Source organism: Bombina bombina, chromosome 5 (assembly GCF_027579735.1).
Source record: "Bombina bombina isolate aBomBom1 chromosome 5, aBomBom1.pri, whole genome shotgun sequence".
Taxonomy (NCBI): domain Eukaryota; kingdom Metazoa; phylum Chordata; class Amphibia; order Anura; family Bombinatoridae; genus Bombina; species Bombina bombina.
This window is the reverse complement of record NC_069503.1, coordinates 1,143,473,928-1,143,492,225: the sequence shown is the minus strand read 5'-3', so window position 1 is coordinate 1,143,492,225 and position 18,298 is coordinate 1,143,473,928. Positions and strand designations below refer to the sequence as shown.

Below are 18,298 nucleotides of genomic sequence, written 5' to 3'. Positions count from 1 at the left end.
AGACCATTTACTCTGTTTCTCTTGTTTGCCATATTTATATATTTATTTATTTATTTATATATTGATATGTGTTTATACACATATTTACACATAAATATATCAGGATCGCTTCCAGCCACTTTAAACCCCGTACAGGGTACGTCGCTGGTCTTTAAAGACCAGTTTGTGTCTGACGTACCCTGTACGACGTGTGTCGTTAAGGGGTTAAGGCACTTTCCAATTTACTTCCATTATCAAATTTTGCACAGTCTTTTTATATCCACCCTTTCTGGGGAAAAAGATCCTACTGAACATGTGCACAAGTCTCACAGGGTACTAGTCTGTGATTGGCTGATGTCTGTCACATGATACAGGGGCCGGAAATGGGAGAAAAAAATAAAATTTGTCAGAAAAAAATCTACTGTTTATTTGAAATTCAGAGTAAGTGCAATTGCATTGTCTTTTTATTATGCACTTGTTAATTATGTAATTCTACTGTATTAAGTGGTCCTTTAAAATTGGGAGACAGAGTGACACAGGGAGACTGAGTGACACAGGGAGACTGAGTGACACAGGGAGACTGAGTGACACAGGGAGACTGAGTGACACACTGTTTCCAGTGTCTTCTACAGATCCAGTTCTAAGGACATAAAGGAAAATAGGGCTGGTCTTCAAATTTTCCAGAGTCGCTTTTCGAGGTGTAGTTTTATCATTTGCAGGACTAGAAAAGGTAATAGGCACATGGGACAGCACTAAAGCAGAAGTTTAATCATCAGCAATGCCTGAGATGTATTGCCGTTATGGGAGTAAATTACCATATTGTTCCGCATATAGGCCGTCATTTTTTCCCTTGATTTTTCCCTTTAAATTTGCAGTCCGGCCTATATGCGGGCCGTGGCCTACATTCGGGTGCTTATCGGCAATATCGCACATGCGCAGTGCTGCCGAACTTACGGTGCACCCCATGGCCTTATGGGTACTGTATTCAAATGAAAAATTGCAAAGGGAGCACTCACTTGTTGTAGCCATCATACACACAGTGTTTGTTGGCTTAATGTGCATTTAAGGGCCTCCCTTTTTGGGAACTTTGTTGCATTATGAGTATTGTAGGTGTGAGAAGATATTTTCTTTAAAAATTAAATTTCTTCAAAATGGCACCAAACATTAAGGGTGCAGCCTATATGTGGCACAATACCGTAATATTAGGCAGATAAAGGAATACATGGGCTTATTGTTACATGGTGTCAAAAATCTGTTAACATGAGAAGTCCGGTAATTAATCCATGTTTTCTAATCTGTCTTTCTCTTTGTTTCTGTCTATTTCTTTGTCTCTTTTTTTATCTCTTTCTCTTTTTTTTTCTATTTTAATCTCTCCCTCTCTCTCTTTCTCTTTCTCTTTCTCTCTCTCTCTCTCTCTCTCTCTCTGCTTTCTCTTTCCCTCTCTCTCTCTTTCTCTCTCTTTCTCTCTCTCTTTCTCTCTCTTTCTCTCTCCCTCTCTCTCTCTTTCTCTCTCTTTCTCTCTCTTTCTCTCTCTTTCTCTCTCTTTCTCTCTCTTTCTCTCTCTTTCTCTCTCTTTCTCTCTCCCTCTCTCTCACTTTCTCTCTCTCTCTCTGCTTTCCCCCTCTCTCACACTCTCTCACCGTCTCTACCCCTTTCTGTCTCTCTCTCTCTCTCTCTGCTTTCCCCCTCTTTCACACTCTCTCACCGTCTCTACCCCTTTCTCTCTCTCTCTCTCTCTCTCTCTCTTTCTGCTTTCCCCCTCTCTCACACTCTCTCACCGTCTCTACCCCTTTCTGTCTCTCTCTCTCTCTCTCTCCTTTCCCCCTCTCTCACACTCTCTCACCGTCTCTACCCCTTTCTCTCTCTCTCTCTTTCTCTCTCTTTCTCTCTCTTTCTCTCTCTCTCTCTCTCTCACCGTCTCTACCCCTTTCTGTCTCTCTCTCTCTCTCTCTCTCTCTCTCTCTCTCTCTCTGCTTTCCCCCTCTTTCACACTCTCTCACCGTCTCTACCCCTTTCTCTCTCTCTCTCTCTCTCTCTCTCTCTTTCTGCTTTCCCCCTCTCTCACACTCTCTCACCGTCTCTACCCCTTTCTGTCTCTCTCTCTCTCTCTCTCCTTTCCCCCTCTCTCACACTCTCTCACCGTCTCTACCCCTTTCTGTCTCTCTCTCTCTCTCTCTGCTTTCCCCCTCTTTCACACTCTCTCACCGTCTCTACCCCTTTCTCTCTCTCTCTCTTTCTGCTTTCCCCCTCTCTCACACTCTCTCACCGTCTCTACCCCTTTCTCTCTCTCTCTCTCTCTCTCTCTCTCTCTCTCTCTATCTCTTTCTGCTTTCCCCCTCTCACACTCTCTCACCGTCTCTACCCCTTTCTCTCTCTCTCTCTCTCTCTCTCTCTCTCTCTCTCTCTCTCTCTCTATCTCTTTCTGTTTCCCCCCTCTATCACACTCTCTCACTGTCTCTACCCCTTTCTCTCTCTCTATCTCTTTCTGTTTCCCCCCTCTATCACACTCTCTCACCGTCTCTACCCCTTTCTCTCTCTCTCTCTCTCTCTCTCTCTCTCTCTCTATCTCTTTCTGTTTTCCCCCTCTATCACACTCTCTCACCGTCTCTACCCCTTTCTGTCTCTCTCTCTTTCTCTCTCCCTCTCTCTATCTCTTTCTGTTTCCCCCCTCTATCACACTCTCTCACCGTCTCTACCCCTTTCTCTCTCTCTCTCTCTCTCTCTCTCTCTCTCTCTCTCTCTCTCTCTCTTTCTGTTTTCCCCCTCTATCACACTCTCTCACCGTCTCTACCCCTTTCTGTCTCTCTCTCCCTCTCTCTATCTCTTTCTGTTTCCCCCCTCTATCACACTCTCTCACCGTCTCTACCCCTTTCTCTCTCTCTCTCTCTCTCTCTCTCTCTCTCTCTATCTCTTTCTGTTTTCCCCCTCTATCACACTCTCTCACCGTCTCTACCCCTTTCTCTCTCTCTCCCTCTCTCTCTCTCTCTCTATCTCTCTCTGCTTTCCCCCTCTCTCACACTCACTCACCGTCTCTACCCCTTTCTGTCTCTCTCTCTGTCTATCTTCTGCACAGAACAAATGGGTCGCATCCTACAGAGGACGGCCATCTCCACCAACATCAAAGAGCGGCTTGACTTCTCCTGCGCCCTCTTTGGGCCTGACGGAGGCCTGGTATCTAACGCCCCCCATATTCCTGTGCACCTCGGAGCCATGCAGGAGACTGTCCAGTTTCAGGTGAGTGCAGTGCTGGAGCTGATACAGTAGTTAATATAATACTAAGAAATAAGAACAGAGAAGGGCATCCTCGATTCAAGGTAAAATAGATACGATTTTATTCAAGCACATAACCATACGTACTTACTAGATACAAGAAGTAAAAACGCCTTAAACAATGTAAGTGCACATGCGGCTCCGGGTAGCTTTCCTGGCAATCAACGGCACGCTCGCCAAATCTTTATCCACCGTTCAGGCAAGTAACATTTTTCTGTAAGTACCTCCACGCAAGTGACGATACGGCTCCAGCACTCCAGCGGTGGATAAAGATTTGGCGAGTGTGCAGTTGATTGCCAGGAAAGCCGCCCAGAGGACAGGATCAGAGTGCTGGAGCTGTATCGTCACTTGCATGGAGGTACTTACAGAAAACGTTACTTGCCTGAACGGTGGATAAAGATTTGGCGAGCGTGCAGTTGATTGCCAGGAAAGCCACCCGGAGCCGCACGTGAACTTACATTGTTTCAAGGCGTTTTTACTTCTTGTATCTAGTAAGTACGTCTGGTTATAAGCTTAAATAAAATTGTATCTATTTTACCTTGAATCGAGGATACGCTTCTCTGTTCTTATTTCTTATAGGGGCTGATTTATTAAGCTCTGTATGGAGCTTGATGCCCCTGTTGCCAGAAAGAGAAGTTATGAAGCAGCGGTCTAAAGACCGATGCTCCATAACTTGCCCGCCTGCTCTGAGGCCGCGGACAGAAATCAACCCGGTCGAATACGATCTGGTTGATTGACAACCCCTACTAGCGGCAAATCTGCAGGCGGCGGCATTGCACCAGCAGTTCACAAGAACTGCTGGTGCAATGATAAATGCTGAGAGCGTTTGCTGTCGGCATTTATCGATGTGCAGCAGACATGATCCGCAATATCATATAATGTCCACTTGCACTATGACTCCTTATAGTACTTGGAGATTCGGGGAGCTACACCTGTGATTCCAAAAGGGAGTGCTACTCTAACCAAAGGAAGTTGTGACATCACACCTATGTGAATTACCCATACTCCTAGAGATACGTATGCAGGACATCTAAAAGTGGGCCTCACATATATGGTTCATTTACCAGTATTGATAAAGGAATATTTACTAAGGCTTGGACACATTTTCTCTCGTTTGTATGTTAAAAACTCAAGATTAAGATTCATGTATGTTCATTTTTGTTTGGATGTATTGATATACACTTTTTAATAATTTTAATTACTGTCTATTATTGCACTTGTTCCCTTGCACAGCTCTGAGTGTTTGTGAATTACCCATACTCCTAGAGATACGTATGCAGGACATCTAAAAGTGGGCCTCACATATATGGTTCATTTACCAGTATTGATAAAGGAATATTTACTAAGGCTTGGACACATTTTCTCTCGTTTGTATGTTAAAAACTCAAGATTAAGATTCATGTATGTTCATTTTTGTTTGGATGTATTGATATACACTTTTTAATAATTTTAATTACTGTCTATTATTGCACTTGTTCCCTTGCGCAGCTCTGAGTGTTTGTTATTTAAGTTAGTATAAAACATCACATATTTACAAGAGGCACACTTTGAATTAGTAAATAATATAGCACGAAAATTTGGTTAAAATGGTTATTACAGGCTTTTTAGGGTATTTTTGTAAAGATTATCACAGAAGCATAAACTATGCACCCAAAGCGACATTAAAGGGATAGGAAAGTCAAAATTAAACTTGCAGGATTCTGATAGAACATGTAATTTCTTTCTAATGACACAGTGAGTCCACGGATCATCATCAATTACTGTTGGGAATATCACTCCTGGCCAGCAGGAGGAGGCAAAAAGCACCACAGCAAAGCTGTTAAGTATCACTTCTCTACCCACAATCCCCCAGTCATTCTCTTTGCCTGCAGTGCAAGGAGGAGTTGAAGATTAGGTGTCTGATAAGAAGTCTTCTTCAATCAAGTTTTTATTATTTTAAAGCCTGGCAGGCTTGCTCTGATCTTTTCTAGTGTCTAGCCGTAGTCCACAGATTCCTTCTTTTTCCACAGGTCCATCTGAGGTATGGGATCCTCTCAAACCAGGTGAGCTGCCCTGCTGCCGGTCAGATGGTTTTAAGGTAAGTGCCATATTTATTTGTCTTGGTAACGAGAATTTGGCACTTCTGCTGCTAGGTGCTGCTTAACAGGGACGTTTTAATTGACCCAGTTGAGAAGGGGTTAATATTAAACAGGCAGTTTGCCAGGGCACTGTGGACTGTGTGGGGAGATTTTTATTGGTGGCTTAGTCTGTTTACACTACGGTTACGATCCGGACTGTATTTTTGTTTCTGTTATCTGAAAGTATATGCTTTTACAGTAACTCAGCTTCGTTATGCCTGCGGGTCCCCTCTTTTCTAAAAGGGGGAGGTTCCCTGCTAGGGGGCGGGTAATTCCGTTGGCGCACTTTCTGGGGCTCTGTCGGCTGCAGTGTATGACGCAGTTGTCAGCTCCGTAGTTAGTGCTGCCGCTGCGAGTCCGGAACATATCCTTGGCTATATCAGTTCAGGCTGCAGGACAAGTAGGCACCTCAGTATACTGCTGAGGTGTTTGGGTGCCTGGGGCTTTTGGTTTAAAGGGCTAGTGTGTCTAAATCAATTTTTAAACGTCATTTAATCATTATTTAAAGACGCAGTATTTTCTTTAAGTGCAAATAAATAAAGTTTATTTTTCTCTGTTGTCATTTTTATTAAAATGGACCAAGAAGCCTTACAAATTGTTGCATGTCAACTTTGTTCTGATTCTCAGGTGGAATCCCCAGTTTATTTTTCTTCCTCTTGTATAGCGAGAACCCTAAGTTATAGAGATAAGATTTTTTATTTTCAGCAACCATTAGCTTTGGCGATGCTGCACAGGTGCCTCCTGTAACAGATATGCCGCAACTTTCTCCTCAAGCGTCCCAACCTTTTCAGTCTCCACATGCAGTGCCCTGCGTTTCCTCTCATAATCCGTCAGGATTTACTTTACAGGATATTGCTACACAGGTATCCTCTGCATTATCTGAGGCATTGTCCGCCTTTCCCTTGCTGCAGGGAGGGCGTAAAAGGAAACTTAAGGAATCAGTTAGTAAGGTTTCTGATCAAGTTGTAGCTACCCAGGGTGTTGCTTTGCAAGTTTCTGATGAAGATAACATGTCGGTAGCGTCTGAGGGTGAAATCTCAGACTCAGGTTGTGTAATTCCTTCTACTGATGCTGAAGTTATATCCTTCAGATTTAAGCTAGAGCACCTTCGCTTATTACTTAAGGAGGTTTTGGCTACTTTGGACAACTCGAACAGGACAATCGTAGTCAACCTTAAAAAATATATGGAAGCATGAGTAAACGGCTGTGACCCCGAAACGTTGCTGATTTTTATGTGAATAAATTGCCTTAAAGTTATAATTGAGTGCTGGGGACTATCTTTTACCTACATTGTGTGCTGGAGGATTAGGCAGTATCCTCAAGTCTTGCGTGCACTCTATATCCTCTGTGCTATTCTCTCCATTCTGTTTTTTTTAAAAAATATATGGCTAGATCACGAGTCTTGCATTAGGGTTAAAAAGCATTTTTGAGAGGTCCCAACGCTGCTTTTTAACGCCCGCTGGTATTACGAGTCTTGCAGGTACAGGTGTACCGCTCACTCTTTTGGCCAGACTCGAAAATACTGCAAATCCCCTTACGTCAATTGCGTATCCTATATTTTCAATGGGACTTGCATAGCGCCGGTATTACGAGTCTTCCAAAAAGTTTGCCTCTCCTGTCAAGCCTGGTACCGCATTTTAAAGTCAGTAGTTAAGAGTTTTACACTACAACGCCGTAGCATAAAACTCTTAACTAAAGTGATAAAAAGTACACTAACACCCATAAACTACCTATTAACCCCTAAACTGAGGCCCCCCCACATCGCAAACACTAAAATAAAAATTTTAGCCCCTAATCTGCTGACCCGGACATCGCCGCCACTATAATAAATATATTAACCCCTAAACCGCCGCACTCCCACATCGCGAACACTATTTAAATATTATTAACCTTTAATCTGCCGGCCCTAACATCGCCGACACTTACCTAGATTTATTAACCCCTAATCTGCCGCCCCCAACGTCGCCACCACCACTATAATAAAGTTATTAACCCCTAAACCTAAGTCTAACCCTAACCCCCCTAACTTAAATATAATTTAAATAAATCTAAATAAAATTACAATTCACTAAATTATTCCTATTTAAAACTAAATACTTACCTATAAAATAAACCCTAAGCTAGCTACAATATAACTAATAGTTACATTGTAGCTAGCTTAGGGTTCATTTTTATTTTACAGGCAACTTTGTATTTATAAAAAAAAAGCCCTAACCTACACTAAATTACAAATAGCCCTTAAAAGGGCCTTTTGCAAGGCATTTCCCTAAAGTAATCAGCTCTTTTACCTGTAAAAAAAAGTACAAATACCGCCCAACATTAAAACCCACCACCCACACAACCAACCCTACTCTAAAACCCACCCAATCCCCCCTTAAAAAAACCTAACACTAACCCCTTGAAGATCACCCTACCGTGAGACGTCTTCACCCAACCGGGCAGAAGTGGTCCTCCAGACGGGCAGAAGTCTTCATCCAAGCCAGGCAGAAGAGGTCCTCCAGACGGGCAGAAGTCTTCATCCAGACGTCATCTTCTATCTTCAAGACATCTTCAAGACATCCGACACGGAGCATCCTCTTCATCCGGAGTCTTCTTAAACAATGACGGTTCCTTTAAGTGACGTCATCCAAGATGGCGTCCCTTCAATTCCGATTTGCTGATTTAATTTTATCAGCCAATCGGAATTAAGGTAGGAAAAATCCTATTGGCTGATGCAATCAGCCAATAGGATTGAGCTTGCATTCTATTGGCTGATTGGAACAGATCAGATGAAGAGGATGCTCCGCGTCGGATGTCTTGAAGATGGAGCTGCTCTGCGCCGGATGGATGAAGATAGAAGATGCCGTCTGGATTAAGGGTTCTGCCCGTCTGGAGGACCTCTTCTGCCCAGCTTCGATGAAGACTTCTGCCCGTCTGGAGGACCACTTCTGCCCGGTTGGGTGAAGACGTCACGTAGGGTGATCTTCAAGGGGTTAGTGTTAGGTTTTTTTAAGGGGGGATTGGGTGGGTTTTAGAGTAGGGTTGGTTGTGTGGGTGGTGGGTTTTAATGTTGGGGGGTATTTGTACTTTTTTTTTACAGGTAAAAGAGCTGATTACTTTGGGGCAATGCCCCGCAAAAGGCCCTTTTAAGGGCTATTTGTAATTTAGTGTAGGGTAGGGCTTTTTTTATTTTGGGGGGCTTTTTTATTTTGTTAGGGGGATTAGAGTAGGTGTAATTAATTAAAAAATCTTGTAATTATTGCATTATTTTCTGTAATTTAGTGTTTTTTTTTCTTCGTACTTTAGATAATTTTATTTAATTGTAATTAATTGTATTTAATTTAGTTAATTTATTTAATTATGGTGTAGTGTTAGGTGTTAGTGTAACTTAGGTTAGGTTTTATTTTACAGGTAAATTTGTCTTTGTTTTAACTAGGTAGTTATTAAATAGTTAATAACTATTTAGTAACTATTGTACCTAGTTAAAATAAATACAAAGTTGCCTGTAAAATAAAAATAAACCCTAAGCTAGATACAATGTAACTATTAGTTATATTGTAGCTATCTTAGGGTTTATTTTATAGGTAAGTATTTAGTTTTAAATAGGAATAATTTAGTTAATTGTAGTAATTTTATTTAGATTTATTGTAATTATATTTAAGTTAGGGGGTGTTAGGGTTAGGGTTAGACTTAGGTTTAGGGGTTAATAACTTTATTATAGTGGTGGCGACGTGGGCGGCAGATTAGGGGTTAATAAATGTAGTTAGGTTGAGGCGACATTGGGGGCGGCAGATTAGGGGTTAATAAATATAATGTAGGGTTTGTCGATGTTGGGGGCAGCAGAGTAGGGGTTCATAACTATAATGTAGGTGGCGGCGGTGTCCGGAGCGGCAGATTAGGGGTTAATAATATAATGTAGGTGTGAGCGATGTCGGGGGAGGCAGATTAGGGGTTACTAAGTGTCAGATTAGGGATGTTAGGGTGTTAGTTGTAAACATAAATTTTATTTCCCCATAGGAATCAATAGGGCTGCGTTAGGAGCTTTACGCTGCTTTTTTGCAGGTGTTAGGTTTTTTTTCATCCGGCTCTGCCCATTGATTCATATGGGGAAATCGTGCATGAGCACGTTCAGCCAGCTCACCGCTAACGTAAGCAGCACTGGTATTGGAGCGAAATGTTGAGCTAAATTTTGCTCTTCGCTCACTTGCCGGGTTTGTAAAAACCCGTAACACCAGCGTTGTCTGTAAGCGAGCAGTGAGCTTAAACTGCTCGTTAGCACCGCACCCCTCCTAACACAAAACTCGGAATCTAGGTGATAATAAGCTAAACAAGTGCTTTGATGTTCCCTCCGCGGTGTAGTTTTTCCCACTTCCAGACCGTGCTACAGAGATTATTGCTCTGGAATGGGAGAGACCTGGTATTCCCTTTTCTCCAGCTCCTATTTTCAAGAAGATGTTTCCTATAGCGGATTCCATTAAGGAGTCGTGGCAGACGGTTCCTAAGGTAGAAGGAGGGATCTGTTGGGAATCAATACCCAAGCTAGAGGATAAATTTCTTTCTTTCTTGACACGGTGAGTCTACGGCCCGCCCTGTATTTTTCTTCCTTTCCTTTGGTCAAATGACTGGGGATTGTGGGCAGGGAAGTGATACTTAAAAGCTTTGCTGTGGTGCTCTTTGCCTCCTCCTGCTGGCAGGAGTGATATTCCCAACAGTAATTGATGATGATCCGTGGACTCACCGTGTCAAGAAAGAAAAAAAATTATCATGTAAGCATAAATTTTGTTTATAAGACACTTTTAAATTCACTTCTATCTTCAAATGTGCTTTGTTCTCTTGGTATTCCTTGTTGAAAAAGAATACACACATATCCTACACTAGTGGGAGCTAACTTCGGATTGGTTCCTGCACACATTTGTCTCTTGTGATTGGCTAACTAGATGTGTTTATCTAGCTGCCAGTAGGGCAATGCTGCTCCTTCAGCAAAGGATAATGTTAGGGGAACTTACTGAGGCTGGATACAACTTATCACCAACAAGTATTCTAACCTCAGCTGGAGCAGAATTTTACACCTGATATGAGATCTCTGGAACAGACTGTCAGCCCACACAAATAAAGTATAACAAATGTTTTGTTAATGACCGCCCACAATGCGGTTATATAGTTTACATCCCATACATTGTCAATTGACACAGAGGGGATTCATACATGCCCCCTTATTACAACATACTTAGTGGAAAATAACAGCATTTGAGACAAATAATTGTTTATGTAAAAGGCAAGAAAACTGTAAACATTTGGCCTTGGTATAAGATAAGAAATATATTGAGACCATGTTGATACTAGCAGGCATAGTTATTCCACAAGAACAAATTTCAGTAGCCTAAGGTTGAGAATAACAAAAGCAAATAGTTCCGTTTTAGCTTAGAAATGCTGACAAGATACAAAATGCAAACGTGACAAGATGGAGGCAGATTGGTTAAATATTCTTACATTGCCCCCTTTTATTCTAACAGAATAACATACAATAAACAGCTATGTAAATGGCACAGAAAATTTGTAAACCTATTAACAAATCTATTAAAATACTGTAGAGAAATTCATACACACCTATTGCAATAATAGCTAAACATAATAAAACTGAATAGGCTACAGTTTATTACTGCATATTAGTATGGTCTCTCCAAAACTCTCAGTCTACCTCCCAGAATCCCCAAACTACTGGTCTATCTACACAAAGACTCAACCAGCCGCCTTTCTACCCTTAAACAACACTGCATCTTTATTTCTCAATATGCATAGCTAGCATCCCCAAATAGTATCGACAGCTCCCTGCTCTTATACATTCTCCACAGTGAATTTCAACATGGGAATAGCACAAGCATCTCTGGGTGACCTCTTATCAATTTAAGAACAGTCTTTGTCCTCTTAGAGCTCCACCTCTCTCAGACACTCTGCTTCAATATCATAGTCCATTTGCACTTGGGGTGCTTTGCACATGAGAAAGTGTCCATCCTCAGGTACATGCTGGAAGTAAGATGGTTTGTTCATGGGACAAACAAGGGAAACAGGTGGATCCTCATAGCAACAGACACTTGAGTCAGAAGAAGTCTAAGAAGGCAACAAAACAGCATAAGATGAGCACGCACTCTGATACAATCACAATTGTGCACCACAGAATTTTTACTCCTTTATAAGCATCACAATTTCCTTTAATTCCTTAACTTATCCTATGTCATGTAAACCCAGGTAAACATTGTGGGTATAAAATACAGGCTAAATACATTTATTGCATTTCTACAAATATCTCACAGCTACTCCATACAATTGTAAATGATATTTTAAACATGACCACTAAGCCATAAAATACTGCTATACTTCGGCAAGAGGCTATGTGGCTGTGCTAAATATCTTTTGCTAAGACTTGCAACAACAATGAAAAATAAAACAGTCAACAAAAACATTAATGTCTTCATACCCTCCTCTTTGAGCTTCTAAAAATTAACCTAGTGTTATTTTATTCTGCAAAGCTACCACATGTAATGTTTATAATTCTACAAATAAGTAAAATTAGCTGGCTCATCTGATATAAACACCATTAATTTACTAATTATTTTCAGCAACCTAAATTCTCTCATGCTCCTGTATGAGGAAAGAATACTGTCATAACATTGTTAAAACTACAAAAACTCTTTAAAGGTAAACACATCCTTATGGCAAGAGATTTTGAAAGTAAGTTCCCCTAACAGTTCTGGTGTCTGAAGTGGGATTCGAACCCATGCCTCCAGTCTCTCTTGGGGCATGGGTTTGAATCCCACTTCTGAAAACAGAACTGTTAGGGGAACTTACCGAGGCTGGATACAACTTGTCACCAACAAGTATTCTAACCTCAGCTGGAGCAGAATTTTACACCTTATACAAGATCTCGGGAACAGACTGTCAGCCCACACATATGAAGTATAACAACTGTTCTGTTTATTGACCGCCTACAATGCGGTTATATAGTTAACATTGCATACATTGTCAATTGACACAGAGGGGCTTCATACACACCCACTTATTACTACATACTCAGTGGAAAATAACAGCATTTGAGACAAATAATTGTGTATGTAAAAGGCAAGAAAACTGTAGACATTCGGCCTTGGTATAAGATAACAAGAAATATATTGAGACCATGTTGATACTAGCAGGCATAGTCATTCCACAAGAACAAATGTCAGTAGACTAAGGTTGAGAATAACAAAACCAAATATATTGAGAAACACAATAGTTCAATGTTAGTTTAAAAATGCTAACAAGATACAAAATGCAAAAGTGACAAGATGGAGGCCGATTGGTTATATATTCTTACAGATAACAAGCGAGCAAAGCTAATTTGATAATAGAAGTAAATTGGAAAGTTGTTTAAAATTGTATTTTGTATCCAAATCAGGAAAAAAAATGTTGGGGTTTCCTGTCCCTTTAAATTTGTTTTATGACATTTGCGCAAAATCCTTGTCAATTCCATTTTTCCTCTTCCATTACAAATATTTCTTTAATTTTTTTTTGTGTGCCTCATGATAAGGTTGTGCGTGTTACTCGCTGCACTAGCACAATGTATAGAAAGACACAATTATCCCCTAAACCAACACTACCTTATCACAGAAACCTGCAGCTAAAATCACCTCCACTATTAACCACTAAACTGCCACAACACCTAGCTTAGCTAGTGCGCTGATTAGCACTTCCCATTATTACGTTTGTGATGTGTTAATTTTATCAAGAGTAAAATAACACCACACACAATCAGTATCACTTATAATCTAGACCTTTGTTTGTGGAGGCTGATGGATCAGTATTGACCCCATGAATGGTTGAATTAGCACAATGACTCTTGTATGCGCAATGCTCTCTATTAATGTATGAGCTAAACTCATTTTGTACTCTTCTCTTATGTCTGATGTGTCACATTATAGATCCGAAATCTGAGGGACGAACTCAGACGAGGAGACGTAATCCTGAGCAACCACCCTTGTGCTGGAGGCAGCCACTTACCTGACCTAACTGTAATTACACCAGTAAGTGTCCTGTCTTAAAACAGCAAAGGCTCACACCCATACCAGTGATGTTGCGCGTCTGTCAGTGTGATGTTGCGCGTCTGTCAGTGTGATGTTGCGCGTCTGTCAGTATGATGTTGCGCGTCTGTCAGTGTGATGTTGTACATCTGTCCCCTCAGTGATGTTGTACATCTGCCCCCTCAGTGATGTTGTATGTCCCCTCAGTGTTGTACCTCTGCCTCCCCTCAGTGTTGTACGTCTGCCTCCCCTCAGTGATGTTGTATATCTGCGCCCTCAGTGATGTTGTACGTCTTCCTCCCCTCAGTGATGTTGTTGTACGTCTGCCCCCTCTGTGATATTGTAGTCTGCGCCCTCGGTGATGTTGTATGTCTGCGCCCTTAGTGATGTTGTACATCTGCGCCCTCAGTGACGTTGTACGTCTGCCCCCTCAGTGATGTTGTAGGTCTGCCTCCCCCCAGTGATGTTGTACATCTGCCCCCCTTGGTGATGTTGTAGGTTTGCCCCCCTCAGTGATGTTGTACGTCTGCCCCCTCCTCAATGCTGATGTGTGCCTGCGCCCCCCTCAATACTATTGTGTGCCTGGCCTCTCCCTCAGTGCTGTTGTGCACCTGGTCTCTCCCTTAGTGTCACTGTGTGTCTGGTCTCTTCCTCAGTGTCATTGTCAGCCTGGTCTCTCCCTCAGTGTCACTGTGTGTCTGGTCTCTCTCTCACTGTCACTGTGTGCCTGGTCTCTCCCTTAGTGTCACTTTGTGCCTGGTCCCCTCTTCCTTAGTGTCACTGTGTGCCTGGTCTTTCTCAGTTTCATTGTCAGCCTGGTTTCTCCCGCAGTGTCACGGTGTGCCTGGTCTATCCCTCAGTGTCACTGTGTGCCTGGTCTCTCCCACAGTGTCACTGTGTGCCTGGTCTCTCCCACAGTGTCACTGTGTGCCTGGTCCCTCCTTCAGTGTCACTGTGTGCCTGGTCTCTCCTTCAGTGTCACTGTGTGCCTGGTCTCTCCCTCAGTGTCACTGTGTGCCTGGTCTCTCCCTCAGTGTCACTGTGTGACTGGTCTCTCCCTCAGTGCTGTTGTGTGCCTGGTCTGTCCCTCAGTGCTGTTGTGTACCTGGTCTCTCCCTCAGTGTGGCTGTGTGCCTGGTCTCTCCTTCAGTGCTCTTGTGTGCCTGGTCTCTCCATAAGTGCTATTGTGTGCCTGGTCTGTCCCTCATTGCTCTTGTGTTCCTGGTCTCTCCCTTAGTGCTGTTCTGTGCCTGGTCTGTCCCTCAGTGCTGTTGTGTACCTGGTCTCTACCTCAGTGTGGCTGTGTGCCTGGTCTCTCCTTCAGTGCTCTTGTGTGCCTGGTCTGTCCCTCATTGCTCTTGTGTGCCTGGTGTGTCCCTCAGTGCTGTTGTGTACCTGGTCTCTCCCTCAGTGCTGTTGTGTGCCTGGTCTGTCCCTCAGTGCTCTTGTGTGCCTGGTCTGTCCCTCAGTGCTCTTGTGTGCCTGGTCTTTCCATAAGTGCTGTTGTGTGCCTGGTCTCTCCCTCAGTGCTCTTGTGTGCCTGGTCTCTTTTAGTGGTGTTGTGTGCCTGGTCTCTCCCTCAGTGCTGTTGTGTGCCTGGTCTCTCCCTTGGTGCTGTTTTAAGACTGACCTCTGTTGTTTTGGATTAACAAGGTGTGTGAATATTTAATACCAACTTCTGGGTGCCATATTTTGGCGACTGCAGTATAATTTGCTTATTTCTAGTAAAACTTTACAGACCTCTGGGAGTATGAAGCTATTTTAGATAGAACATAATTTTGGGTGTAGAGGTAGATGTAACTGTGATTAAGAATTATGTATTTTATGTTAGTACTAAGTATTCTCGCTCTGTGCCACAATACAGGTGTTCCGTAATGAGGTAGAAAGCCCTGTGTTCTTTGTTGCATCTCGCGGACACCATGCAGACATTGGCGGTATCACCCCAGGGTCCATGCCACCTCACTCTAAGTCTCTACAAGAGGAGGGAGCTGTCTTTGTATCTTTTAAACTGGTGCAAGGGGGACAATTTCAGGAAGAAGGTAAGAGTGAATCGCTCAGACTGGGAAGAAATGGATGTAGGTGATAGATGCACTCTAGGAGAGATAGTATTTGCTGTGTGCTCAGCAGATTCACTTACTGTCCTTCTGATGGTGACTCCTGTATGTCTGTTGTTTGTGAAGCAACCTAACCCTAAGGTTACCTATCTCTACTATAGTACAGTGGCTCAGAGTAAACTTTTTTGGGGAACCTAATTTTGCAATTAACCCTAACCAGCACCACTCGTTAAGTCTAAACTTGACTCTCCCCAATGTTATTTTACATCAGGGATAATCGACTTTTTGGGAATTTTTAACCAGCTTGCAGTAAATATACAGTTCCTTAAAGGGACAGTCTAGTCAAAATTAAACTTTCATGATTCCATTAGGGAATGTAATTTTAAACAACTTTCCAATTTACTTTTATCATCAAATTTGCTTTGCTCTCTTGGTATTCTTTGTTGAAAGCTAAACCTAAGTAGACTCATATGCTAATTTTTAAGCCGTTGAACTGCCTCTTATCTCAGTGCATTTTGACAGTTAGACCCTGCTAGTTCATGTGTGTCATACAGATACCATTGTGCTCACTTCCGTGGCGTTATTTAAGATTCAGCACTGACTAGTTAAAATGCATGTCTGTCAAAAAAACTGGGAAATGTGTAATACAATGATTATCTATCTTTTTAAACAATAACAATTCTGGAGTAGACTGTTTCTTTAAGCAGTTGTATAACCAATAAATAATAATTGCTGGACCACATTTAAAAGAATTGTTAAGCACTGATACCTATATGCCATGACTCTTCTGGCACCAAAAATGGGTTCCGCAGGTACCATCCTATTATCCATATTGGTTCTCCCACGTGACCCTATTGCACTCATCATATAGTTCTCTTTGTGTGAAGAAAACTCTCTTACCCAAGGCCACTTTGTTTCTAATGACACAGTGAGTCCACGGATCATCATCAATTACTGTTGGGAATATCACTCCTGGCCAGCAGGAGGAGGCAGAGCACCACAGCAGAGCTGTTAAAGGACATGAAACCCATTTTTTTTCTTTCATGATTCAGATAGAGAATACAATTTTAAACAACTTTCTAGTTTACGTCTATTATCTAATCTGTTTCATTCTCTTGGTATCATTTGTTGAAGGAGCAGCAATGCACTAATGGTTTCTGACTGAACACATGGGTGAGCCAATCACAATCAATATATATATGCATCCACCAATCAACAGCTAGAACCTAGGTTCTCTGCTGCTCGTTAACTTGCCTAGATAAACCTTTCAGTAAAGGATAACAAGAGAAGGAAGCAAATTAAATAATACAAGTAAATTGGAAAGTTATTTGAAATTGTATTCTCTATCTGAATCATGAAAGAAATGTTTTGGGTTTCATGTCCCTTTAAGTATCACTTCCCTTCCCACAAACCCCAGTCATTCTCTTTGCCTCTAGTGCAAGGAGGAGGTGAAATATTTAGGTGTCCTGATTAAGATTCTTCTATCAAGATTTTTTTATTTTGAAGTCAGGGTAGGATTGCTCTGATCTTCCATCACAAATTGGGTATAGCTGTACTTCACGTTAGTCTCTTCAGCAGGGCTGTGGTAGCTTTAAAGCAGTTAGGAACTTGTAAAAAGGGCTATGCTGCGTTTCTTAACATGTTGCTGCCTTGGTATAGAAAGCCTGAGTAGGTTTACTCTGTCTTTCTTTTTACACAGGTCTCTGTGAGGAGTGGCATCCTCTCATACTTTGTGAGTCGTCTGACTGCCGGACGGCTAGAATGCAGGTAAGTGCCTTTTATCTTCTAAGAGATTGGAGATTATGCACTTTATATATTCTGCAACACTGATTGGGACATTTTATACCCCAGTTGGGGTATTATTGGGCAGTGTGCAGGCACTCATAGTGATTTTTAGAGAGACAGACTGTTCTCCTTCAGGGATTGAAGGGGTTAATCAGTGTGTAGGGTTCTGTTTCCTTAAACTACTTATTTGAAATAAAGGGAAAAATCAAATGGGAGATATAGGCTTGTGTGACAAGTTATATATATGCTTTATTTTTGTTGGCAGACAAAGTTAGACATTTCCTAGGGAGGGGGAGTTTTTTTTCTCTATCGGCTGGGAGCGCGCTTTATAGATAAGCACTGCTTACTCCTCAGTCCGATGTGTTTCTCCTTCATATATCTTCCGCTCTTAGTTGGGGCGGTGTAATCTGTCCTTTGAGAGAAGGAGTAAGCTTTTTTTCTCTTTGAACCTTGTTGTTGCTCTTCCTAAAATATCAGGCGCCATGTTGTTTCGCCTCTTCATTTTACTCAGGGAAGAAGCGGCCGCGCCATTTGCTTTGCGCTCAGCTCTTAGTCACGTAACTCTGCCTCCTTGCTCCGTGATCGGAGCAGTGAGGTTTCTGCCCCCGTGTGCAACGACTTATGTATTTAAAGATAACATAAAAGTTTTTAAGGTGCCCTTTATCTAGAGGAATCTGTTCCAAAGTTAAAGGAGGAATTCTGCAGTTTGTGGAATACTGTCGCCCCCCAAGGCAGAACATACAGTGATCTGAGATGTCATCGCAGAAAATGCAGCGTCTGCAGAAAGAATGGGACACATGCAGGAACTGTCAGCGATTTAACTTTGCAGCAGTGCTCCACATTAGGCTGTTCTTTTCAAACAGAGCTGTGCTCTGGCTGCATTGTGTACGTTTTTCTTAACACAGTGCATTCAGAGCAAAGTGCTGTTTGAAGTGAACAGTCAAATATGCAGTAGAGCTGCAAAGCAGCAGTGTATTAATTGTTGACTGGGATTTTTCCAAACCCGCCCCCCTAGCCTTTCCCAGTCTGCAAAGCTGTTTTTTTCTGAATGTAAGATGTT

General features: G+C 42.2%; 1 protein-coding gene across 3 annotated transcripts in view; it reads left to right on the top strand.

The window, feature by feature from the left end:
• OPLAH (5-oxoprolinase, ATP-hydrolysing) overlaps positions 1–18,298 on the top strand; it is a 291,557-nt gene that overhangs the window by 184,358 nt on the left and 88,901 nt on the right. For all 3 annotated transcript variants that reach the window (XM_053715452.1, XM_053715451.1, XM_053715453.1), the window contains exons 17-19: positions 3,053–3,213; positions 13,301–13,402; positions 15,264–15,438. In XM_053715452.1, coding sequence (XP_053571427.1) covers positions 3,053–3,213; positions 13,301–13,402; positions 15,264–15,438 — 438 coding nt within the window. The remainder of the gene's footprint in view (positions 1–3,052; positions 3,214–13,300; positions 13,403–15,263; positions 15,439–18,298) is intronic.